General features: G+C 38.0%; 3 protein-coding genes and 1 long non-coding RNA gene across 5 annotated transcripts; 2 read left to right on the top strand and 2 right to left on the bottom strand.

The window, feature by feature from the left end:
* The first annotated feature begins 382 nt into the window (after positions 1–382).
* Positions 383–6,486, top strand: LOC149713062 (uncharacterized). Its single transcript, XM_089845358.1, has 4 exons — positions 383–583; positions 2,029–2,109; positions 3,481–3,698; positions 5,989–6,486. The coding sequence occupies exons 1-4, from the start codon at positions 431–433 to the stop codon at positions 6,236–6,238; spliced, it is 702 nt and encodes a 233-aa protein (XP_089701484.1). The 5' UTR covers positions 383–430; the 3' UTR covers positions 6,239–6,486.
* Positions 567–2,069, bottom strand: LOC149713063 (uncharacterized). The gene is made up of 3 exons (XR_016370461.1): positions 1,208–2,069; positions 1,004–1,141; positions 567–929 (listed from the first exon to the last, which is right to left on the bottom strand). It is a non-coding gene; the product is annotated as an uncharacterized LOC149713063 (long non-coding RNA).
* A 6,462-nt stretch (positions 6,487–12,948) lies between the features above and the next one.
* On the top strand, positions 12,949–17,507 carry LOC149713061 (transmembrane protein 170A). 2 transcript variants are annotated; one of them, XM_089845345.1, is made up of 4 exons: positions 12,949–13,158; positions 14,205–14,380; positions 15,194–15,364; positions 16,937–17,507. In XM_089845345.1, the coding sequence occupies exons 2-4, from the start codon at positions 14,308–14,310 to the stop codon at positions 17,065–17,067; spliced, it is 375 nt and encodes a 124-aa protein (XP_089701471.1). In that variant the 5' UTR covers positions 12,949–13,158; positions 14,205–14,307; the 3' UTR covers positions 17,068–17,507. The 2 variants fall into 2 exon arrangements, with proteins under 2 accessions (XP_089701471.1, XP_089701466.1); XM_089845340.1 differs by having other exon boundaries at positions 12,957–13,158; positions 14,226–14,380.
* A 1,559-nt stretch (positions 17,508–19,066) lies between these two features.
* LOC149713060 (uncharacterized) lies at positions 19,067–24,102 on the bottom strand. The gene is made up of 6 exons (XM_089845327.1): positions 23,984–24,102; positions 23,746–23,910; positions 22,313–22,469; positions 21,231–21,457; positions 20,379–20,650; positions 19,067–19,576 (listed from the first exon to the last, which is right to left on the bottom strand). Exons 1-6 carry the CDS (start codon positions 24,089–24,091, stop codon positions 19,360–19,362), a joined length of 1,146 nt encoding a protein of 381 aa, XP_089701453.1. The 5' UTR covers positions 24,092–24,102; the 3' UTR covers positions 19,067–19,359.
* Positions 24,103–25,416: the final 1,314 nt, after the last annotated feature.

Raw genomic sequence — 25,416 nt, 5'->3', positions numbered from 1 at the left:
AACACCAAAATTAAGCGAAGCGTTCAATAAATGACACTTTTTCCTGACTTAAACATATCAAGAAACCAAAATTTGAATTTTGAACACTTAAATGTGTTCAAATCTTTAACACATTTTTTTCTGTGCAAGTTAATTTATGTATGCGAGATACCGCATAGCATTAGCGAGTTTTAGGGTGTCGTACAACATTTGCACCTTGGAAATCACAAGGAATATTGCAAGATGACTTTTGTTCTTGTATAGAAATAGATTACCATTATTTCCTAAATTGTTCAGCGAACAACTGCGAGACACAATTGATTTAACAATTAGTTATGACAATTTAACTATTTCTAACAATGTTTATTTTTATTTCATCTTCACAGGTATTTCTAATCAAAATTTAGTTCAGCATTTTCGTTTCGTCTTTTCTATTTGGCTACTCGCCACGATGGTATTGATGAAAGCTTTATCTGGTTCAATGAAATCGACGATAATTAAAGAAATGGAAGAGAATGTCATTAATAATTTTGCAGATTTGTCCAGGCACGAAACTCTTATCATACGGGCCAGAAAGGGAGACGATCAACGTATATACGAATCGGTAAAAATGCCCAATTTCTATGATACGTTGTACTACACGAAATGAACTACTAGGCATCACGGCAATTTCACATGTATATATACACGAAGACCTTGCGTAGTTTCCAGCAACCCTTACACCCGTAGACTGTTTTTCATATGCCTTTTAGTTAAGACAAGTTGCTTTTGTAAACAAATTGCTCTAGATTTTAAAAGAAAGCAGATTGTGGCGATTGGATGATCCATACAAACGAATTTCTCTAATTGAAGTTAAAAAACTTCTTCGAAATGTTTTTAGCCACATCGTAGTATGCGATGAGGCTCTTAGTTTGACCCGGGCCGTAGTAGTAATAGCAAGAAGGAATTTACTATAAGAAAACATAAGTAGCGAGAATTTACGCTTCTACTCTTACACCGATGTTGGTGGACAAGTAAGCCTCACCCCTTTCATGTCCGTCATTGATCTGCGCTTTCCCACTGGATCCCGTGGGGATAGGTCATACAGACGCGAATGACGTATTCCGACTAGAGGAAAAAAACCACGAGCAAAGTAAACAGAAAATCGAGACTGCCAGTGGTGCTGAAACGGTACGCGAATAGTTTTTAATTGCCATTAAAAAGTTAGTTAAAAGGTTTTGAACCCAACTTGAAGGATTTTGAATATGTGGCTCTACGTGAAAATCGATCGTTCTATATTTGCTTCTGAATCGATTCAATTAGTGTATACTTATGATTTATTAAGTTCCTTAAACCAAACCAAGGCTTAATGGAAAGGGAAAAGAGATAGATGGTGGAAAACATAAGAGTAACAAAAAATATTAAGTCCAGCCTCTGTTTCCACCCTCCCCCACCCATGAAGGGGGATTGTCGACTATCACGTGAGCACCGGACGCTTTTTTTGGCCTTCTTATATTAAATTCCTTCTTGGTAATAGTAGTAGTAGTAGCTGTGGCCGGAGTTTTCGCTTTCGTTATCGATACTTTTTAGCTCAAATGGAACTCGATTGCATATCAACCCACCCATATGTGGAACTGAGCTCGGTTATAGATTTTATCATAATAAAAATTCTACTTGGTTGCAGACGTGATTTGAACCCGGGTCACTCGCGCAGCAATAAGACACTCTACCACTGTACCATCGGGCTTATCAGGAATAGCGAGTTTTCTTCGTTTAATTTATCTCTAAAGGGTCGGGAATGAGGGAGGGCCCTATTTATTTGTGGGGTCGGATACTTCTGTATTTTATGTATGTGCTAATTAAATAGCTAACGATGTGGCTACTATTAAGACCCAGACCTTGTGCCATCTTGTTTACCTTATGACTATTTTTTCTAGAAATTTTATGTATTAATGATTAAGAATCCTTGGATTTCATTTAAGCAAATGGATCTTGGAAAAACCTTCACTGCTCCTTTTTGATAAGGTAATTTGATTGTCACATAAAAGTTTACCCCTATTCTTTGTACAGGAATTTAGACGAATGGGTTTTGACGATCTTTCAAAAAGGCTTAACGAATCGAGTGATAAGAAACTTTTAACATCGGTGGATCTGGGAGCACGGCAGTGCTCCCAGCCAAGTCGAGCACTGACATCCTTTTCTCGAAGCAACTCGTGGCACTTTTAAGCCCACTGTAACTTTGTGATGGGTACAGGTAAAAGCCTGAAATTTTGCTTGCCGTGAGGACTGTCTATCGTAGCTATAGTTTCCAAGTTTGAAGTTCCTACCTTATATACTTTTCGAAATATCGCAGGTGAAATTTACCTTATTTTGTCACTCACTCACTCACTCACCGATCATCAAAATTCTAAGGTACTTCTAGAGGAGATAGAAACTTAAAATTCAGGATTTAGTTTTCATTTATTTTATAAAGCACAGAAAAATTAAAACATCCCGAAATTTTTATAAAATTGTTCTTTAGTTCTTTATTTTAAAACTAGATGGCGCTGCCGTCTTCTCAAAAGAAATGGTGTGTGTTCTTGATGAAAGGACGTAATGGTCCAAAGTTAACCGAAAGTTAAAAATATATTAAAGCTAATAGGAATAGTAGTTTAAAAGAAATTTGTCGTAACTGATGCTACATTATTTTATTAGGATATCGCGTACAATCTTTATTGCATATTCTCTGCGGGTCGAAAGGGGTAATTCAGCGTAAATATGGACAAACGTTAGCGATTATATTGGCAAACGAAGTACCACGAGAGGGTCTTGTTTTAATATAACTACCGAAGTATAACGAGAGGGTCTACAAAAAGAAGTGAGATCCTATGAAAAACATTAACATGTACAAAAATGGGCCAAGCCTCGCTTCGTGCCCTCTCCGCCGTAAAACGTTCTGAGATCCCATGTAGAGCCAAGTCTGCCTTTTGTTTTCATTCAATCGCCAATTGAACAATTATGTTATAAATTAAGTCCTTTTCCTAATTAATAACCAATATTCTTTGACTCTATCATTATTATACATCTTTGTTCGTATCAAAAATATCGTGACTTGGCAAGCGCAGGTGTATATAAGGTTATGCATAACTCGCCTTATAAACTTGTAAATAGGGTTATGCATAACTCACCATATAATTTGTACATAGGGTTGTGCATGACTCATCTTATAAACTTGTACATATCCCCTCGACCATAAACGATTTCGTGAATATCCCCTCGACTTACTTTTAATATTACTTATCTGCGATTGCCAAGTCACGATATTTTTGATACGAACAAAGATGTATAATAATGATAGAGTCAAAGAATATTGGTTATTAATTAGGAAAAGGACTTAATTTATAACATAATTGTTCAATTGGCGATTGAATGAAAACAAAAGGCAGACTTGGCTCTACATGGGATCTCAGAACGTTTTACGGCGGAGAGGGCACGAAGCGAGGCTTGGCCCATTTTTGTACATGTTAATGTTTTTCATAGGATATGCTTAAGAAGGAACTGTACACCGAAATATTGCGTGACAACACTGTTGTTTTACACTCAAAAACGATACTTCGAACAATAATGTCTCAATTTTGTGGAAGTTTTCCCATCGGAAAAAGAAAGTTCAATTTCTCCAAAGAATCGTACTTTCCTTTATTGATAGTTTTTCTCGTTCGCAAAGATTTCCCTAAACACATCTATCATAAAATGAATACTTGGTATGTATGTTGAAAGCTATAACTCTACAGTAAATTCTTGATAATTGATCCCTTAGTAATTGTTGATTTCTAATATTGACCTGTTCTGAAAAACGGTACCAAAATAGATACTGATGTTTAACCACCTTGTTGTATATCGACGAAACATTCGTTGTTTAGATCCAAAGACGTTAGATATGGCTTTAAAAAAAGGACTTTCTTGTAGTGGCGTCGCTTAGTCGCTAGGCCTTTTTTGGAGGGATATTGCCCCCCCCCCCAAAATTCCAAACTTAGCCCCCCAAAATAATCCGTAAACCCTGCCAAAAAATTGCTGTTAGCAACCTAAAATTCTGTAGCAACATATAAAAAATTTTCAATATCAAACAGTAAAATTTTGAAGAAAAAAACAGATGGAGACAAGTAAAATGTTTCATGTTCTTTCGAAGGGAATCCCAATAGTGTGGACTAAAAGCTCAACAAAACTAAAATTAAACTTAAAACGAGTGAAAATCCTTCATAATCGGTTCCTTAGTGTTTATCAATAAAAGGTTTTATATCATTAAAATACGAATAATTTCACGTTGACACAAATTTACGGATAGTTTTAAAGGTCTACACATTTTCCAATGAACCCATTATGCAGTTTGTTATATTAAGTTTTTATAATCACTTTCAAGTAGTTTGCCCAAATTTAGCCCCCCCCCCCCATTTCAAACCCTAGCGACGCTACTGCCGTCTGCCGGTACATGGATTCAAGGACCTTACAAAGGATTTCAAAGTTACCAGTCCCGCAAAGTCCTTTTGTCTGAATCCACATCTAACGTCTTTGGATCCACATACAGGATGCCAGTCTTGGAAATAAGGATTTTTTTGAAACTAGTCCTCGGGACCAGTGACCCCCAGCGTCTACAATATTAAACTGGTCCTTGGGACCAGTGACCCTATCCCTAATTTATTTTTTACTAATCCTATTGAACAATTAAGGGAGTATTTCGTTGACGCACAGCCCATTCGATCGGGCTATAGGTGCAAAATTATGTCAAAAATCAGAGTTAACTCCGTCATTGGGGGAACACCGTTTTTTGGTCCTAATTTTGAAAATACTGGTTGAAATCTCTTGAAATTTTAATGAGATTTGCAAAATAATGTTTGGTATTTTTGTGCAAAGTTTTTCTCTTACAAAGCTTTTTGTAACAACATTAAAACGAAAATTAACCATAATTTAATGACTTAACAGTTTAAATTTGTTTCCTTCAGCTTCCCTGGTTCGAGTCACTTGAAATTTTAGTGAAATGCATATTTAAAGGTTTTAAATTATTGTGGAAAATTTCGAACTTTTAAAACGAATAGTCCTTTTTCCTAAAATTTCCCTAAGCGACTAAATAGGTTGTAGGATTATGCACAAGCACAATTTTAATGAATTTTTTGGAAGTGAATTGTTTCTTTGAAAACTTTGAAACTTTGCATCATAACTTAAAACCGTTCAATGTGCCTCTCACTAAAATTTCAAGAGATTCGAACAAGTGAAACGGAAAAACTTATTAAACCGTTCCAAGACCAAGCCCTTTAAGTAGGGCTAATTTTCGTTCTAATATTTATACAAAAAAACTATAGAAGGGAAACTTTTTAAAATTTCCAAAACATAGCAAACGTTGTTTTGCACATCACTTTAAACTTTCAAGAGGTTTGCACCAGTAGTTTCAAAATTAGGGCAAAATAACTGTGTTCCTCCCATAGCCGGTATGTTAAAAGCTGGCTCCTTGGATTTTACATAGGAAAAACATTGTGTGAAGCCAAAGCGTGATCGAGTGGGCTGTGGTTGTAGCAATGAAGGCAACTTAGGCAAGAATGAGAAAATGTCAAGGCTAGGAGACTATATCCATGGAGTAGAAATTTATAATGACTAGAATTTTTAAACTGGTCCCTCCTGAATTTTCACAAAAATTCTCAATTAATAAACTGGTCCCAAGGACCAGTAACCCCCCGGATTTTGAATAAAAAAACTGGTCCGAGCAATTAATAAACTGGTTTTTGACCTGTGGACCTGTGCTATTTCCAAGACTGCAGGATGCTCGGTCTAATGAAAACAATTTCATCAAACTCTTATTTAGCCTACAACGTTTAAAAAGGGTCTAGGGTGGAAATCATCGCGATTTTAACCTTTTTTTTATGGGGAATAGGGTTATCGAAAATTCAGGGTTTTTGGTGTTACACAATTTATGAACAGCCCCTAAGATTAATGTGAAACAATTAATTAGTTTATGATGCACGTTTTACTCCGAGTTTAACAAAATCTCTTTCTATGGGACAGCATTAGCAGACTCCAAGAATTTTCGATCATTATGAGGAATGTGAACAGAAAGTTATTCAACTACGTAAAATGCGAAAAATTAGTTTTGACTCAGGACACGGAGCCGTTTAAACTCGTCCAATTAGAAACATCATTTCGTCTAATGTTTTACCTTCAGGGGTTGGCCACGCTTACACTAATGGTTGAAATTGTGTTTTACACTTTTACCAAAATTGTTCGCCGTCTGTATATTTTTAAATGCAACAAGTGAATGTATACGATGAGAAACTATGATTTTGTGTCTGATGTTGCCTCAACTAGAACAAGCACCATCATCTTTTACAATTGAAGATTATAATACTTATGAACTTATCGCGACAAACCGACTGTTCTTTCTTAATGCCATGGTTAGCACGCGCGAAATTTCAAATCTAAATACAAGGCTTAGTAAACATTTAGTTTTATACATTAACGCTCGTTGTGTAAATCTCAAGTAGTTAATAAATATTGTCCAGCGTATACAAAGTATCACAAATTTTTCTCTGCTTTCGAAAATAAATGAGCTTATTCCCACCAGGTGTGCTGGATAACTATGATTCGATTATCATTCTGGCATTCGCGTGGCAGAATCGTAATTTTTAGTTTGACTTGGTCTAAAGAAGAAGAAGTAGTTGAAGAAGAAGAAGAAGTAGTAGAAGAAGAAGTATCGTTCGTCTTTTTAAAGGGAGAGTGAAAAAGGAATTTTTGATTTTCAAAGGGTGGGGATTATGATTTGTCTATAACTGTGCATTGGGAATGTACTCTGCACATATAAATTAACACACTGAGTGAAAAGGGATAAATTGTGTTAAGGTGATATTTTTCATTCATTGGTGATTTTAAAGGAGAAAGGATTATGATTTACCCATGACAGTACAATGCGGATGCTCTGTAAGAAAATTTATGAACAAACACTAGTATCTGTATGTCTTTTGTGAACACACAAAGTTGTCATATTGCCCTACATAAAATTGCTGATTTCATACTATCTTCAAAATTTCTCACCTTTCAAGAACCCGAACAACTTTCTATAAAATAAAAACTTCGGAATTTACACAAAGAAAGAACTCAAGTTGGGTGTTTTACCGAATTCTTTCTCTTTCAAACCCTCCTGGACATAAGTCAATGTTAAACATTTATACTAGGATATAAGTCTATGTTGTAAACTTAAACTTTCAGTGCGGAGCGTTACGTGTTTAATAATTTTAGCATTGCTTTTTAAAGGTATCGAGGAGATAATCACTAAAACTTTGTTCTCCTATTAAGGTCCACTTACGGGTAATCATTTTAACACTGTTAAAGGTGTCGAGGGGATATGAACTAATGAAAATCTTCGTTCATTGGTGATTTACATGGATACCTTTAAAAGGATTAGGGATTTATTGATGATTTTCATTAATGCCTTATAAGGGAATGGGATTCATTGGTTATTTAAATTGGATGAGGATTTGGGGTTATGTCTGGATTACGGTTAATCATCGATGTGCTACTCACTCGTCGATTTTAAACGGAATTGGGATTAAGGTATACTTAGATGTTACGGGTAATCATCTTAGCACTGTTAAAGACAACGAGTCGAGGAGCTATTCACTAATGGTAACTTTCACTCATTAGGGATTTTTATTAATGATTTTAAAAGGGAATTTGTTTAAGGGTTACTTATGTGTAATTATTTTAGAAACGTTAAATGTAGGGCGTCGAGGGGCTACTCACTAAGAAGTCATTGCCGATTTTAAAAGGGATTGGGATTAGGGGTTATTTATTGGTTCCAAGCAATCATTTTAGCACTGTTAAAAGCAACGCGTCGAGGGGCTATTCACTAGTGAAGATTTTCTTTCATTGGTGATTTTTATTGATGCTTTTAAATGTGATAGGGATTTATTGATGCTTTTAAATGTGATAGGGATTTATTGATGCTTTTAAATGTGATAGGGATTTATTGATGCTTTTAAATGTGATAGGGATTTATTGATGCTTTTAAATGTGATAGGGATTTATTGATGCTTTTAAATGTGATAGGGATTTATTGATGCTTTTAAATGTGATAGGGATTTATTGATGCTTTTAAATGTGATAGGGATTTATTGATGCTTTTAAATGTGATAGGGATTTATTGATGCTTTTAAATGTGATAGGGATTTATTGATGCTTTTAAATGTGATAGGGATTTATTGATGCTTTTAAATGTGATAGGGATTTATTGATGCTTTTAAATGTGATAGGGATTTATTGATGCTTTTAAATGTGATAGGGATTTATTGATGCTTTTAAATGTGATAGGGATTTATTGATGCTTTTAAATGTGATAGGGATTTATTGATGCTTTTAAATGTGATAGGGATTTATTGATGCTTTTAAATGTGATAGGGATTTATTGATGCTTTTAAATGTGATAGGGATTTATTGATGCTTTTAATTGTGATAGGGATTTATTGATGCTTTTAAATGTGATAGGGATTTATTGATGCTTTTAAATGTGATAGGGATTTATTGATGCTTTTAAATGTGATAGGGATTTATTGATGCTTTTAAATGTGATAGGGATTTATTGATGCTTTTAAATGTGATAGGGATTTATTGATGCTTTTAAATGTGATAGGGATTTATTGATGCTTTTAAATGTGATAGGGATTTATTGATGCTTTTAAATGTGATAGGGATTTATTGATGATTTAAAATGGATGGGGATTAAGGGTAACTAATACCTATTCCAAAGATTGAATGTTCTCGATAGATGGAGCCTTACAAACGATGGGGCTCTAATCTGGCCGGGGCCATCTTGTTAAACTAGTGACCGCTACCTAGCATAGATACTAGACAAGTTGGAAAAACCAAAATATTACCTCTCTGAGTCAAGAGGTCTACTACTACAAACTTATTTACCTAGATATGGAATTATTTCTCTTTTTTTTTTGAAGTAAAAATTTACGAACTATTGAAGCAATATTCCAAGCATTGCGAATATACAGTAAAGCAGACGACATTTTACATCAAATAAGGATAAATCTTGGACACATGGAAATCAGTCAATGGGGAAAAGAACAGGAAATGAAGTGTATAAATTTTGGAGAGATATAACCTTTATGTGTTTGTAAAGGCCCTTATACGCTTCAGCTGTTTACCCGATATACTCATAGCTACATTCACAACTGGTTTGCAGTGTAAACACTATCGTCTTGTTTCACCTCAACAATGTTCTTAGTTTTCCAACATGCGTGTTAAGGTTAAATAACACCAAAGCTGATTTGTGGCTAGACGCACTGAAAGTCTTGCGCACCATAAAAAGAATGAAAACTCCGTAGCTAATACCCGTTTATCATTAGCCCTTTCACTGGTCTAATTGCCACCATGATCTTTTCTTCTATTATTATATCTAAACCTGATTATTTAAACGTGTATTTAACTTTCGGCTCACTCTGAACCGTTAATGTCTCTTCAATACAGACACGAAAATCAAAACCCATAGTTTACTACACCTTGGGCCTCAATTATTTACTCTTTAATTCACTAGGCCTATTACGGATAACACTTGATTTAACCGACAGAGTGTTCGCCTTAGCGTTCTTCTTTTTTTTTTTTTTTGTTCCGTTTGAGGGTGACGAGCTAGGGCTTGACAAGCCTTACAGCTCCATAGGGAGGAAATGGGGGGCTAAAGCAAGCAAGGATTATTCTATATACAGATGTAGTATAGCTTAAGTAATATATAAACAGCCATTTCAAATAATAATATTAAAAAATGTCCTTGGAATATCAAAATGAAACAGAGCTTTCAAGTTACAAAACTACTAAAGGCATCGTAATTACGAAAAATACTTCCACATATTCACTTTATATTAAGGTTCTGTATGATTTCTTAACACATCAACACAAGGCTGACTGCTAACGCGACGCACTAGTGTAACAACGGACGGACACACACAGACAAAAACATAGACTGCTTTTTAACTCTTTCCGTATTAATTTTTTGTTGAGAAACAAGATTATCTTAAATATTAAAATAAATATAATTAATATTAAATATTTTCTTCGTTAGTTGTTTGCCTTATTGAGCGTTACATCGTTTTGATAAAGAACAATTAAACATTCTTGAGAGACTTGACTAATATTGGCGTTTGAAATGAAGCATACGCCGGTTGCATCGCCTTACCAAAAACGGATTTGTGCAAGAAGAACGTTGAACGTAGCAAATTCACTACCCATCCTCGCATACTTTTTTGAGAAACTTCGTCTGCTTATATTTTGACTTCACCCACAAATTCTGTATATAGCGATTTCGAAAAAGAAAAAATTTAACCTCGAAAATAGATATAAGAATGACATTTTCGATTTCTAGGAGTCGCTATATACAGAATTTGTGGGTGGAGTCAAAATATAAGCAGACGAAGTTTCTCAATAAAATATGCGAGGATGGTACTAGAGGCTAAAGCTACGATCCGACGTTCTTAGTGCATAAATCCGTTTTTGTCCTTACTCAAATAGGTAGTATATAAGGGTGTCGAACTACAGCTAAAAGCAAGAACAACCGCAATTGCGAAAACCTTTGGTGGACAACCCACCCTAGGGAGGCTAGACGTTTCTCGTAACCCTAGCCGATCGCCGCGAATGTCTTAAACCCAACGATGACGATGGAGTTAGAAGCCAATGAGACAGATTGCTGTCTAGGTGGAATAGACGGAAGACCAGTAGATGGTGGTGTTTAGAAGCCTGTATGTACAGACAGGTGTCCAAGAGGGATGGACAAAGACCAGAAGATGGTGGTGATTAGAAGCCAGTAAGTACAGACTGGTGTCCATGTGGGATGGACAAAGACCAGAAGATGGTGGTGTGAGAACTCAAGTAGAGGAGCCATTTCCGTGACTGTGAATGCAGTTCGGAAATGGCGAACACGTTTGCTCCGATTTGGAAACTGCGAACGCGGTCACGTGGGTGTAACAACAGACACACACACACACAGACAGACACACACACACGATCGTTACAGAACCTATCCGTGACATACGTCACTCGGAGAGGTAAAAAGAAATTCTGTTTGATTTTTTCATATCTGGTGGAATTTAAAAGAGGAAACAAAAGTGTAAAAGCCAAGGGCTAACTAATTCCAAATTTTCACGATAAATTTTTGGTTTGATTTTGGGCTGGATAATCTAGATCATAGTCAGTTCTTCTTTTCAAAAATCGAAATATCGATTGGCGGTTTTTTGGGCTTGTTTCCAATTTGATATTGGCGGGTTTAAGGGTTTCAATCTGGCATCCCTGTCCAGTCCACCCATTGAGTTGAGAAAAGTACCACTAGAGTGGCCTTGCATTCGCTAGGATATAAGACCCACTTAAGTTGACTTAACTATACCATGCGCTTGTAGCGCCATCACGGTGCAACCAAGAGAACTAAAAAAGGCGGGGGATTTGACTGATTTCAAGAATAAATGTATTTATACATTTCTTATCTAGGCTTCGAGATGGCGACGCCATCGCTTGATAAACTTGGTAGTTGTCCGTCCGTCCCAATGTTTTCAAAAGTGTCCCATGTACCCCAATAGGCAGGGCAGGTTTACAGTGTTGTTCTTGGTAGTACAAATGTACTTTTTTAGTACATTTTCAAATTTCGAGTACGAAAAATACATTTTGTATTTTTGGTAGGTTATTTAGTACTTTTTGGAATTTCTAGAATGGGAAGTATTTTTTAATTTTTTTAGGGGGACGATTTTGTACTTTTTTGAATAACGACGAGGAAATTAATCTCTTAGTATTTAAAAAAGTTGATTCTTTTTTTGGACGAACTTAATCTGGCGGACACCTTGTTTTATTTTTCAACTCACTTCCTTTTTTGAAAAAAAAAAATAAGTCTCTACGCATGGCAAAAAAGCCGAAAGGAAAAATGAGCCAATCACCCATCGTTCTTTTGTACCCTTTGAACCCTTTCCCTGGAATTTTTTTTTCCAGAGTGGCGCTAAACTTGAGTGGGGGTCCGGGGGAAACGACTAAAAGTGTTACTGCTATCGGAGTAGAGAGGTTAAGCATTCCTTAACGCTTGAGACTTTTGATGTTCCCGTGGTTTATTTAGTTTTAATTACTTGGTTTTAATTAATATGGATCGATAAAACAATTAGAATAAAATAAATAATACTCCAAAAATTAATATAAAAAATAATCTTATAATTATATTTAAGATATTTTGTATCTTAGATGGCGCGCTAAGCGTATCGGAGGGGGGTGAAAGTTAAAAGTACGTTTCCCCCCCCCTTTTTCTCAAAAAGTACGTTTCAGAGTTGAGAAAAGTACATTCCCAAAATTGCTAAGAACAACACTGGCAGGTTAACGCAAAGGCCACTCTAGTGGAACTTTTCTCAACTCAATGAGTCCACCCATGGCCAACTTAGATTACCGGTGGTAGAAGGCCTTGCAACTTCACCCGAGCCCCCAACCACTACCTCCTATATAAGAATCAAGGCCCGAGTATGGGAATTTTTTTAACTTCGAAATGAGGAATTTTAATTTGCGGGATTTAGACGCAGCGCGGCGCTCGTTTCCAGACTTTGACGTCACAGCTATCACGTGTTTGTGACGTCTGTAGCAGACGAGAGGCTCTCATGGTTGCCTTGGCGGATTGGGAGGGACTGCTCGAGACCTTTTTGTTCGTCACATCACTACCTCCTATATATAGGAGGTAGTGCCCCAACTTTGAATGTTGATTACTCGTCAAATAACGGACGGAAAATTATGAAATTGGTCTCAAAATATAAATTAAAACTTACTTGACTTCTCATTAAAACTCGGCGACGAAAAAGATCGGTAAATATATTAATAATGCTCTTAAACCGAGTCCACTTCCGAATTTTTTTCCCATAGAAAAAGCATTAGGAGGAAAACTGGGTTGGTAGCGCACCTAACGGCGAAAGTGGGAACTAGGGGCGATTTTGCTAGTCGTTTTTTAACATGGGGCTCGGGTGAAGTTGGCAGGCCTACTACCACCGGTAATCTAAGTTGGCCATGGTCCACCATTAAAGTTCCGCAAACTGAGCGGTGAAGGTTTCGTTGGTGTTATGAGTTCAATTTATTTTAAAGTTTGTGAAAAAAATTAAGGAAATCGCAAAGTGCAACGTTCCAAAGAAACCTACTACGACTAGAAAACTAATTTAGTCTCTAAAACGAAAGGTAAATAACTTCTAACTTACTTTAGAGTTTTTACAGTTAAGCCTTGGCTCAACAACTGTTTCTGTTAAATGATCTGTCTCTTGATCTCTCAGTGAGAACTGTGACTGCTTAATTAAACAGAGTCAGTTTAAATTTTAAATTTAATTTGGTGGATTTAGTAGTAACTCAAAATTAAACGCTAAATAATTCATTCCCCAAAATCTGGAATACTAAAGCGTACACCTATGTATCATACGCTAAACCAAAACAATAACACCATTGCCGAGTAACGTAACTTTAGCTCACACATTCAGAATACTGCTTTTTCATTAAATATCATTTATTCAAGGTTAATTATAGGATAATTTGTTAAAATTAAGGTGCGAAAATGAATTAAAATATATATTTTCCATATTTTTCTATATTTTACCCTTCATATTATAGGTTAGGTTTGTTTATATTGGGTTAGGTTTGTTTATATTAGGTTAGGTTGGTGTATGTTAGGTAAGGTTAGGTTTGTTTATGTTAGGTTAGGTTATGTTTGTTTATGTTAGGTTTGGTTAGGTTAAACGGTGTTCAGGTTAGGTTAGGTTTGTTTATGTTAGGGGTAGGGTTTGTTTATCTTTGGTTAGTTTAGTTCAGGTTAGGTTTGGTTATATTTTTAGATATTTTGTGGTATCTGGTGGCTAAGAATATATTGAAAATACAATACAATGAAAATATTGATTAAAATAGTTTAAATGTAATTAATTATCATATAATTAACCTCCAAGAAATTATATTTATTTTAAAAAACTGTATTTTGAATGTGCGAGCTAAACCGTAAAGTTTTTCCCCACCAAAACAATAACACCATTGGGCCGAGTAACGTAACTTTGCCAAAGATGAGCAGCATTATGGTAAAATAGAACCTTAATGAGTCCAAATTTGAAAGGCAGAGAGGTCGTAACTAAGGTTATTTTGCTTCATTTTTTCATTCTAATTGAAGTAAATTCATTCCTATTTAGACTTTGAAGAGTAATTATTGAACGGAATGAATAAGCAGAGTTTTATTATTTTTTTTCAAGCACAACTTTTAATTATTATAGATGTTCGTGACGTGATGACATTGGAGCAGGAGATTATTAAGCTTTGTACATTAAACTTTTAATCCTAACTGAAGTTAAAGTTATGGCTTCCGAGCTCGACTCTCTTTTTAACGTGCTAAATTTAACACCCGCAGATGATCTCGACACATTCCCGGGTAATTATTTTCGTAACTAAGGTTGGTACTGCTAAATGCGAACGCTTTTTCTTTAAAATTGCGTAACAAATTTTCGGGCTGCTCAAATTCCCTTTAAAAGGGCTCAATTTGTAGATTGAATATCGGGGATTACGATAAAAATTGTCCCAATATTGTAGGAATATTTTGGTGAAAGATACGGACCAATAAACGCACCAACTCTAACTAGTCAACTTAAGTTGATGCCAAGTCAGGGTGTTCGGTATTTAGGGTCAGGGTGTTCGGTATTTAGGGTCAGGGTGTTCGGTATTTAGGGTCAGGGTGTTCGGTATTTAGGGTCAGGGTGTTCGGTATTTAGGGTCAGGGTGTTCGGTATTTAGGGTCAGGGTGTTCGGTATTTTGGGTCAGGGTGTTCGGTATTTTGGGTCAGGGTGTTCAGTATTTAGGGTCAGGGTGTTCAGTATTTAGGGTCAGGGTGTTCACATTTGCGTCCCGACGTCCCGCGTTCACTATTTAGGGTCAGGGTCTTCACATTTGGGTCCCAACGTCCCGTTTTCACTATTTAGAGTCAGGGTGTTTACATTTACCAGCGATTGTTCACATTTGGGGTCCCTCTAAGGGGTTTGGAAATAGCGTATTGTGCAAAATGTAAAAGAGTTGCAAATTGTGTCTAAAGAATCATATTTCATGAAAGTTGTAAGTGTCTAACGTTAGCGCCACGGAAGTAATTCAAAGATTTGTAAAAAGTGTTCGCAATTACCAGTACCAACCCCTAATTGTGAAAATATAAATTTTTACGTTAACTTATTCCTGAAATAAATGAATAAATTTCAGAGATGTGGTACCAAGTATTTCTCTGGACCCTTTTCTCGTCATTTTTTGTCTATGACGTAGCGGCTGTCGTAGCATTCGTGACGCTAAGGAAACATAAACGGGGGAGGTTTTTCCCAATTGTAGTCTTTGTCTCGGGAATTTTGTCTCCGTTAACAGTGGGATTGGTAACCAGTAAGTCTAATCATTTCATTATTTTTATTTTGGAAAAGGGACTTTGGCCAGAGGGTGTGGGGCCGTCGCTACTTCAAACCTCTATCTCGTGCATCTAGGTTTGCAAATCACTTCCCAAATCACATAAATCACTTCCCAAATCGCGTAAACCACTTCCCAAATCATGTAAATCACTTCCCAAATCTAGCAAATCGCTATTAAATCAATCAAATCACTATAAAAATCATTCAAATCAAATAAATCACTTCCCAAATCCGTGAAATCGCTAGCAAATCGTTCAAATCACTATCCAAAGCAGTAAAATTTATCAAATCACATTAAAATCACTATCAAATCAATGCCAAATCACTCGAATCGTTAAAATCATTAGCAAATCATTCAAATCACTAGCAAATCTTACAAATCCTCGAAAAATCGTTCAAATCACTAGCAAATCATTCAAATACCTGATAAATCATTCAAATCCTCGACAAATCACTTCCAACAGGGTTCAAACAAACCTGGAAAACCTGGAAAAATCAGCGAAATAAATAGTTGACAATAAACTATTTTGAATTTCTAGTAAAATTCAGGGAAATCAGGGAGATTTGCGTCAAACGGGCCGAGTAATTAAGCAAAATGTTTATAAACATACCCTCCATAGGATTAACATTACACTATACTTTGGAGACTCATAACTCTGGTTCTACTAGAGATACGGAGATGCCCTTTGATTATGTAATAGTCATATTTGACCCCCCCCCCTCCTCTCCTTCGTTAACATTTGCTCCATAGGATACTCCATATACGGGAAAACCTGGAAAATTCAGGGAAATTTAATTTCCAAAAGTTGTATGAACCCTGTTCCAAATCCTTGAAATCACGTAAATCGAATCGAAAAAAATCGTGAAAACCGCTCTCAAATCATTCAAATCGTCTCCAAATCGTCTCCAAATCATTCTTAAATCATCAAAATCGATAGTGATTTCAAATCTCGTAGATGTAAGCTCATTTTGCGCAATGACGCCACCCCCCCCCCCCCCTTCTCGGACCTTGGTCATTATAGTTTTACACCAGGGCTGCGCGGGTCCAGAGTTTTGGGTGTCGGGTAATAGGGTATCGTGTCCAATTTTCAATTACCCATCCCCGGGGGGTCCTGCAAAATCCCCAAAATGAGCTCCCTTGGGTCCAATTCGGGTCTCTTTGTTTTTCATTGTACAGTCCAATTAAAAGCTAGATTTCAAAGCCGCCCACCCATTATCCCCCCCCCCCATAGTTACGTAATTCATTAAACAATTGTCCTAATTAATAACTTGTTACTAATTAAATTATTTAATTATGAAAGGCGGAAGTATTTAAACACGCGCGGTAACCTATCATGAACTGGACCCGTCAGACTCGGGGGGCGGGTATTGGCAAAGGCTTAAAATTGGGACTCGGGTACCCGTTAACGAGTCCTAAAAAATATGTTTCGGGTATCTGATCGGGTACCCGAATCGGACCCGAGATTTTCGAGTACCCGCACACCCCTGGTCATTATAGTTTTACACGCTCATAACTTTTGTGTTGATTGTGTAACTTTTGCAAAAAAAGGTGCCGCCATCGCTGGTGTGTACCGGGCTTCCCGTTTCCAGATGTTGCCCTTGTACGCCTTAATCTGGGGTGTCGGACAAACAATTTTGGGCGCAGTCATGGCCCTGACTCGCATTTTGGCAACATTATGATGTCACAAGAAGCCGCTGATCTGATCTGATGAGCTATTTTAGGAGGAATTAACCCTTTTTTTTTACAAAAAAAGAAAATAAATAAATAAACCGCGTATCCAACGATGCTCTGTTTCCAAGAAATGGTGGTGGAATGAGCTGTACAGGCGAAATATATTTGGCGAAATCTTTGGTGAAATCAAGAAATCAATGGTGAAATCGAAGAGAAAATCTTGAAATCTTTGGCGAAATCAAAGAGGAAATCCTGAAATCTTTGGTGAAATCGCGAAATCAAAGAAGAAATGTAATCCCCGGGCTCAGCCCATAAATGATGAAATATCTTTTCAGGGTTGTACATTACATTGTGTACGCAATCTATCTATATATATGTATATACTAGGTGTTATTCCCGCTGTAATAAGAACTTTCATCAAAATGATATAAAGAATGGGTAGATTTTACTGATGACTAATATTTTTGTAGCACCCTAGGAGCGAAGGCACTCGGCGTTGCCCGTCAGCCCGTCGGGATGCATTTTTTATTACTTTTCACGCGGACTTTATTCATAAAGAAGGGTTTTTAAGTTTTTGGCCACCATTTAAAAAGATGGCGACAAATCGAACCCAAAAGACCATTCAGCCTGTCTATAGGTTAAAGGAAACCAGTCTACTAAATATTTCAGCCTTCTTGGGCAAGTGGTTTGGGCTGGATTATTAGTCAGACTGTCAGGACTTTGATTTATATATATTATTATTATATTATTGTTTATATATATATATATAATTATATATACCATAATTAGGTCATGACCTCTAACTGACTTCAGTCAGTCTTAAATGCCAGTTCTGAAACATTTCTGCAAAAATTCACGTTTAGGACTGGGGGCGGGGGGAACGGGGTCTAGAGAGCATTTCCACATAGTTAAGAATGGAAGGGGGCGTGTTTTCCATCTCTTTTTTGGCGCCAAGACAGGGACGTGATGTATTTTCAAAAGTAACCCGTTACATTAACTGTTCAGAGTGAGCCGAAAGTTAAATAACACATTTAAATAAATAATCGGGTTTAGATTTTATACTGGAAGAAAGCATCATGCAGTGACAAATCGGAACACTGAAAGGTCGGATCGTAATCGCAGGGTTGTCACAGTACCTGGAAAAGTCAAGGAATTTGAAATTGGGCCGAAAAGGTCAGGGAATTTGAAATTGGGCCGAAAAGGTCAGGGAATTTGATTTTAGTGGGTAAAATTTCTTTGGATATGTCTTTATCGAAAGAGTAGTGAAAGTTCCCCTCATCTTCTCTTAACACAGAGTGAACTCTGAAGCAATCCTTAAAAATGCTGTCTAGAATTGTTCTTGTAAAATCTCTTAGACTGCTATTTATAGTTAAAATGTTTCTTAATCATTTTGTTGCAACAAATACATTGGAAAACTTAATGTAGCCTAGATCGAGTTTATTTAATTATAAGCACTTAAAACGTGCTGTAAACATTTACAGCATGTAACATATCTAGTTGGATAGAATTTGAAATTTGTAAATTAATACATTCGTAAAGCCTACACTTTCAATTAGAAAATTTTGCCGCTTCAACATTTTCTAAACTTTATATCATGGATAAAGAAAGCGCGTGAGTAAATTTGTTTTCACGCTATAGGATCGGCAACTCCCTATCTCGAACGACAGCTTATTCTGTATAAACTCTGTTACAACATCGGTTGTCAGCACGCGCAAAACTAGGTCTCTGTGTAACGTAGCTTTGTATGTGCTGTCAAGAGACCAAAAACTTCAGGATCTTCAATATTTAAAATATCCGCGAGTTTTTTAGCTCGAGTGCATGCACGGACCTCTAGGCCTTAGTTTCAAATACGTGTGAAATTGCCTACAGCCTACTACACGTATTTGAAACTAAGGCCTAGAGGTCCGTGCATGCACTCGAGCTAAAAAACTCGCGGATATTTTAAATCCTGTAGATCCTGAAGTTTTTGTCTCTTGTCTGCACGCAAAAAGCTAGGTTACATAGAGACCTAGCTTTGGGCGTGCTGACAACCGATGTTGTAACAGAGTATATACAGAATAAGCTGTCGTTCGAGATAGGGAGTTGCCTATCCTATAGCGTGAAAACAAATTTCCTCACGCGCATTCTTTGTCCATGCTCTATATTATGTAGTTTGTGAAGGGGAATGAAGAGCCTTTCGCTAATGACAAGGTTTGTAAGTGTATGTTGCGTCCCAGTTAGCTTCGGTGGATTGGTGTGGGCTCTAAATGTCAGGCCCCAGTGTTCTCTATGTAGACATCGTAATTGAGTTGTGATTGGTGCTACTTTTGAAGCGCGCGTGTGACTTGAAGAGTCAGTAATAAGGAGGCCAGGGTGCTTCCAAGACCAAGGGCGATGGCAGCGATCAGGAGGTCGCTGGCGTCCATGGCTTCGCTCTCCTGGCTGGTGATGGGTTGAGTCCAAGTGTGTCTGACCACGTGACGCTCGCATTCCCTGTAAAGCACCTCGAAAGGCGTACTCTCAAAGTGATGTGTCAACCTGCAAAAACGGAATAACGAACGGATTATTACGGAGTATCAGCTTCGTATGAACCCTATACCAATTTCTAGAAAGTACCAAGAAGTGATATCTAGTTTATTAGGGAGAAGGTATGCCTAAGTCCCCCTTTCAAAGTACAAGGGGGTCGTAAAAGGAGGCCGGGCTATTTCGCTGAGTTTCTGGTTCGAACCACCACTTTCACTTTGGCGGCTCTATTAATTCACGAGCGAGCTTTATTAAGGTCGAGCCGAGCCGATAAGCATCAAGCCACAACCACTCGCGAGCTTAGTCACTTAAGTATTTTTATATGAAATAAAGCGTAGGAAAATTTGCTTTTTCTCGCGTCTAGCCATGTTTCGAATTATTCCTTGATTCGCCTCTTCATTTGTTGGACCTAAACGGATGTAGATATAGCGCCATCTCTAGTCAAAATAAATCGTTTTTGCGGATTTTAAAGATAGCGGCGCCCAATTTAGGCAGGATTTTGATTTTGACGTCATAGGACACGTGATATTTGGTCCAATTTTCTTACAACTTCCTGTTAGGGGTAGTAGCTGCGGCTAGAGGGCGTTTGGAACATGTATACTTTATCTTTTAGGGGGAAATAACAATCCCTAGCGTTAGTTAATCCATGGCTAGAACCCTTCCATCTTTTACCCCAGCGGGGATTCGAAAATCGGCACGGTCGCTCATCCATTGTTAGTCTCGATGCTCGGTTTTCAGTTCGCTAGAACTCTTTTCGCTTGAAGTCGGCCTTTTAACGCGGTGCTGCTATGTGTCAGAAGAAAGATTAAGGAAATACTTTAGGTTGAGTTTTTCCAAGCGAGACGATGTCACGTTGCGATTAATGAGAAAAGCGTAGAGGATTTGCTTCAATGGTCTCGAAAAGTAGAAGCGGTAATTTTCGTCGTCGGTGAGTGAGACGCACGATGTCGTCGTTACCAAAAGGGTTTGCGTCAAAAGCGTCTTTTGGCGCTCGTTCACCTCTGACAAAAAATCGAATTCCAACAATTGCTCGAAAAGGAAAAATTCCATTTTGGACACGACTGCTTCCAAGGACACGTCACTCCGAGACTGGAAAAATACAAGATATTACCATGGATAAAGAATGTGCGTGAGGAAATTTGTATTCACGCTATAGGATAGGCAACTCCCTATCTCGAACGACAGTTTATTCTGTATATACACTGTAACAAAATCGGTTGTTAGCACGCACAAACCTAGATCTCTATGTAACGTAGCTTTGTGCGTACTGTCAAGAGACGAAAAACTTGAGAATCTTCAGGATTTAATATATAAGCGAGTTTTTTTAGCTCAAGTGCACGGACCTCTAGGCCGTAGATTCAAATGCGTGTGAAATTGCCTACAGAATACTACACATATTTGAAACTAAGGCCTAGAGGTCCGTGTATGCACTCGAGCTAAAAAAACTCGCGTATATTTTAAATCCTGAAGATCCTGAAGTTTTTTGTCTCTTTTCAGCCCGCACGAAGCTACGTTACATAGAGACTCAAGTTTGCGCGTGCTGACAACTGATGTTGTAACAGAGTGTGTACAGGTTAGGCTGTCGTTCGAGATAGGGAGTTTCCTATCCTGTAGCGTGAAAACAAATTTCCTCACGCGCATTCTTTATCCATGGTATGTGTGTACTGACTTTTGCGGCGATGAAATGGTGCTCAAATGAGTCGTTGATGACTCTGAGGGATTTGAATTTGTGGGAGTAGCGGGGCAGGTCTTGGAGGTCCGTCAGCTTGCTGTACGTTGGGATGGACATCTTGGTTTTGAAGAAACTTCCTTGGTATAACGAGACGATCATAGCTAGAAAGAGCCACGAACCCATCAAAATGCGCACGCCGCACCCATTGCCGATCTTCAGATTAGCTAAGAGGGATTAATAGAAAGACGGACAATTAAATTTCACAATTAATAATAGCTCGGATTGAGAATGAATTGGACAGAAAACAGGGTTGTCACGGGTCAGGGAAAACCTGGAAAAGTCAGGGAAATTAAAAATGGGCCGAAAAGTCAGGGAATTTTTAAAAATTTCAGCAAAGTCAGGGAATTTGATTTCTGGGGATAAGTCTTTATTTAAAGAGTAATGAAAGTTTCTCGGATTCTCCTCATCCTCTCTTAACACAGAAAACTCTAGAGCCACCGTCACTAGACTATATTGCACGGCTTTCAGTTAGCTAGAACCCTTCCATCTTTTGTCCCAGCGGGGATTCGAAAATCGGCACGGTCGCTTCATTGTTAGTCTCGATGCTCGGTTTTCAGTTCGCTAGAACTCTTTTCGATGGAAGTCGGCCTTTAAGATATGTTTGACAACTCTTTTTTTTACTTTTCACGCGGACATTATCTTCCATAAAGAAGGGTTTTTAAGTTTCAAATCGAACCCAAAAGACCATTCAACCCGTCTATATGTTAAAGAAAACCAGTGTACTAAATATTTGCAAAATCGGTTGAAACCCGCGGACTTTGTTGCATAGAGAAGATTTTTTACATTTCTGGGCGCCATTTTTTAAGATGGCGGCGGATTGGGGGGAATCTTTCTTAGTACGCGCCTACTAAGTTATGAGTAACGTTCCTGCAAATTTTCAGCCTTCTAGGGCAAGCGGTTTGGGCTGGGCGTTGATTATCAGTCAGTCAGTCAGGACTGATTTACGGTAGCGTTGATATTCTCTCATTAGTTTCAATCCATCAAAATATGGGTGCTCGAATATTTTAGCAGAGACGTACTGATATTTATGAATGTGAAGGTGAGTTGCCAGAGACAATACGCGTAATTCCTCCAATCGTATGTCTGTTTCCGCTTAAAGCGCGAGGTCGTGAAAGAGCTGCTCCAGTTCCAAATGGCAGATACACTTGATAGAAATAACGCCATCAATGCAATTACCTGCAATTTATCCAATGATCGAGTACATTTTAGAACTGTCTAATCTTCTATTGTATATCCTGGATCATAAGTTTATAATATATGTTCCATAAGTGCGACAATCAGGTAAAATTATTACAGAGACCCAGTCTTACAGTGTCTTGCGCATCTTGTTTGCATGACGTCACAAATTTTGAAATAAACCTCCTAACGGGCACTCTCTGAAGCTCGCGGAATTGTATCAATGCGCGGTAGGGACTGTATGTGCAACATTGGAGCCTCGCTGCCTCGGACCATGCTCGGACTCTTGGTTTTCCCGAGTTCGGTCTTGGTTTGCTTATATTTTTAGTCCAAGATTAGCTCAGATTCATTCCATGAAAGGTTCGATAATTTGATTGATAATAACAGTAATATTTCAACCAACCTGGCATTCAGAAATTCTTTTACACTATCTTCAATAAGTTCTGGCGGAGGCGATATCTTAAGCCTTTTCTCAACTTCATAATAGGAAAATAGTGTTCCCGTCGAAACTTTGTTAGTTTGACTCGCCTTTCTCTTTCATTTTAACAACTATTCTTATGCCTAAATTACACTGGGTTGATTTTGATTCTCTCGTATCAAATATTCGCGTACGAAAACAAATTTTGCAACGCGTTTGCCGCTCAATCGATGGCCGCCGTTTGTTTACATCTAGAGAGATTAGGGAACGCCTACGAACTACTTTCGAGCACTCGTCTCTGATTGGCCCAAAGAAAGAAAAACCAAACACCTTATAATGACATATAACGGGCTCATATCTTGGAGTCCCTCAAAATATTTTGTCATTGTGTGACTGGGTGTAAGCAGAAGTAGGATAAGGGACTAGAAGTATTGAGGTAACCAAATTCTTCACTTGGCGAAAGTGAATATTCTTGATAAGACACCAACGGTTGGTCCTCTGGTAGCGGTTTCTGAGTTTTCCCTCTAAAACGTGAGACGCTCGCGGTGGTAGACGGCCGAACTAGATTCAAGCACCCGCGTCCGTCCGCGGCTTTAGATTGAGGGGAAGGGGGTAGGAAGATGTTTTTTGGAACTCGCCCAATTTTTTTCTTTCTAGTGTAGGCGCGATGGAAGCGGCATTTAATCCTGAAATTTGTTCACTACTGCCAGGATCTATTACCAATGCTAGAGCTCTTTACTTCTAGTCTCATCCTTCTTCTGGTGTAAGTAAAGATTTAACATGGGAAACGGTTTAATTGTCACACTTATGGGACATATATGGTAAACTTACGCTGGATGAATGGACACTATAACTTACGTAGTTCTGAAAGACGAACAGACCAGTGAAGGATGTTTCTATGTTTTTGGGTGGGGTCCCGGACATGATGACGATGTTGGTGGCCTTGAAGATGGGGGAGAAATGGTAATGGACGTAATCCCAGCCGCCGTTTGTAGAATATGGCATGAAAAACACGTCAATACCCTGTAGGATATATAAAAGTAAATTTTATAAAAACTTGTTTGTTAATTTACATCTACATGCGCATGGTTCTCGCCTCCTTCAAGATCGTCTCCCGTCGAAAGGACGCGCAATCCTCCCCCGATACCTCTTCCATCTTCAAACTGTCAAGTAATCGAAATTCTAGTACTTGATCAATGATCATAGAGCTCCTTTCGGAAGTATTTTTTTTCCTGATCCACTTAATTGGCCGGAGTGCTGCCACTTTAAAGTGCTTATATATTATGAGCCCTATGCTTCGTAAAATTAGTGAATACTTTATTCATTTAGGGAATACCATAAGTTTGCCTTTTTTACTTGCAAATATCAGAAGTGTATAATTCTTCTCTTCGAGAGAAGTGTACCACAAAGCATTTGGAGCAAGGTTACTAAACCAAATTAGATACGCGATAAATAGTTCCCTCATCATTACTCTATTACGCTTAATTATTTGCCAAGGCACACCTGTGAATTTTTTGTCCTATGTCAAGATGAGGCCTGTGGGTTGATTTCTGAATATAGAATTGACCCCACGGTGCGATGCCCATCTATAGAGCTATCCGGTTTTCACCCTCCCTCCGTGCGGGCCGCTGAAGAACTCTATGCTAAATTTCCCGCACAATATGGCTCCTAGGCGGGGACTGGCGAAACCCCGCCTCAAAAGCTCTCCTTCCCCCCGAATTGAAATAGCTCTATAGTTTGATGAGCAGGAAAGCAAACAAAAAGGGTGAGCCTTTAAAGAATGACGTTACATAACTAAAGTATTAAGAGGATACAGAGTGTCATCTTTCTTCTATTATCCCCTTCTGGTGATATATAAGAATCGTTTTTGGACTATGAAATACGTAAATGAGACTGTATAGATTGCGCTTAAATCTAGTCTAATATTGATCTTGTAATTCCAACCATAATTTTGGTAAGTGAAGAATTTCATCTTTCGCGCCTTAAAGACACCAGGGATAGATTTAAGTAGGAATGGAGATCAGAGTAATGTGGGCGCGCGTCAAAGTCCCGGACCCCCTTCCACGGGACGGGGGGGGGGGGTATGAAAGAAGAGGCGGCGGATCATAGCAACAGAGGTGAAAAGGAATGACGTATTTTTCGCCGTTCCCGTCATCAACGCCATCGAAACGTAGCTGTTTAAGTGAACCAATAAGATAATTTAAACTTCTCGTTACGTGTTGGAGGGAGGGGCCCTATACTGGGTGGTCTATGAGTCGGACTGAAGGAAATACTGACAGTTCTCCATTCCTACTTCTATAATTAAATCTATCAATGAAGACACTTATCTTCGAAGCTTTGATATGTTGAATTTAGACGTAAGTATTGCACCACTCCACCCCTGTCCTGTAGAGTGAAAACAAATTTCCTCGTGCGCATTCTTTATCCATGTTAATAGCGTCTCACTTTACGCGAAGTGATTTCACGATTAAGAATATATAATTACGTAACTTAACTTTGGTTCATGGAGGAGGCAATGTGTGTGGCCAG

This window comes from Phalangium opilio, unplaced genomic scaffold, assembly GCF_054372755.1.
Source record: "Phalangium opilio isolate 3A_F unplaced genomic scaffold, DU_Popi_V2 ptg000009l_1, whole genome shotgun sequence".
Classification (NCBI taxonomy): Eukaryota; Metazoa; Arthropoda; class Arachnida; order Opiliones; family Phalangiidae; genus Phalangium; species Phalangium opilio.
The sequence above is the reverse complement of the archived record's forward strand: the minus strand, read 5'-3'. Positions and strand labels throughout refer to the sequence as shown.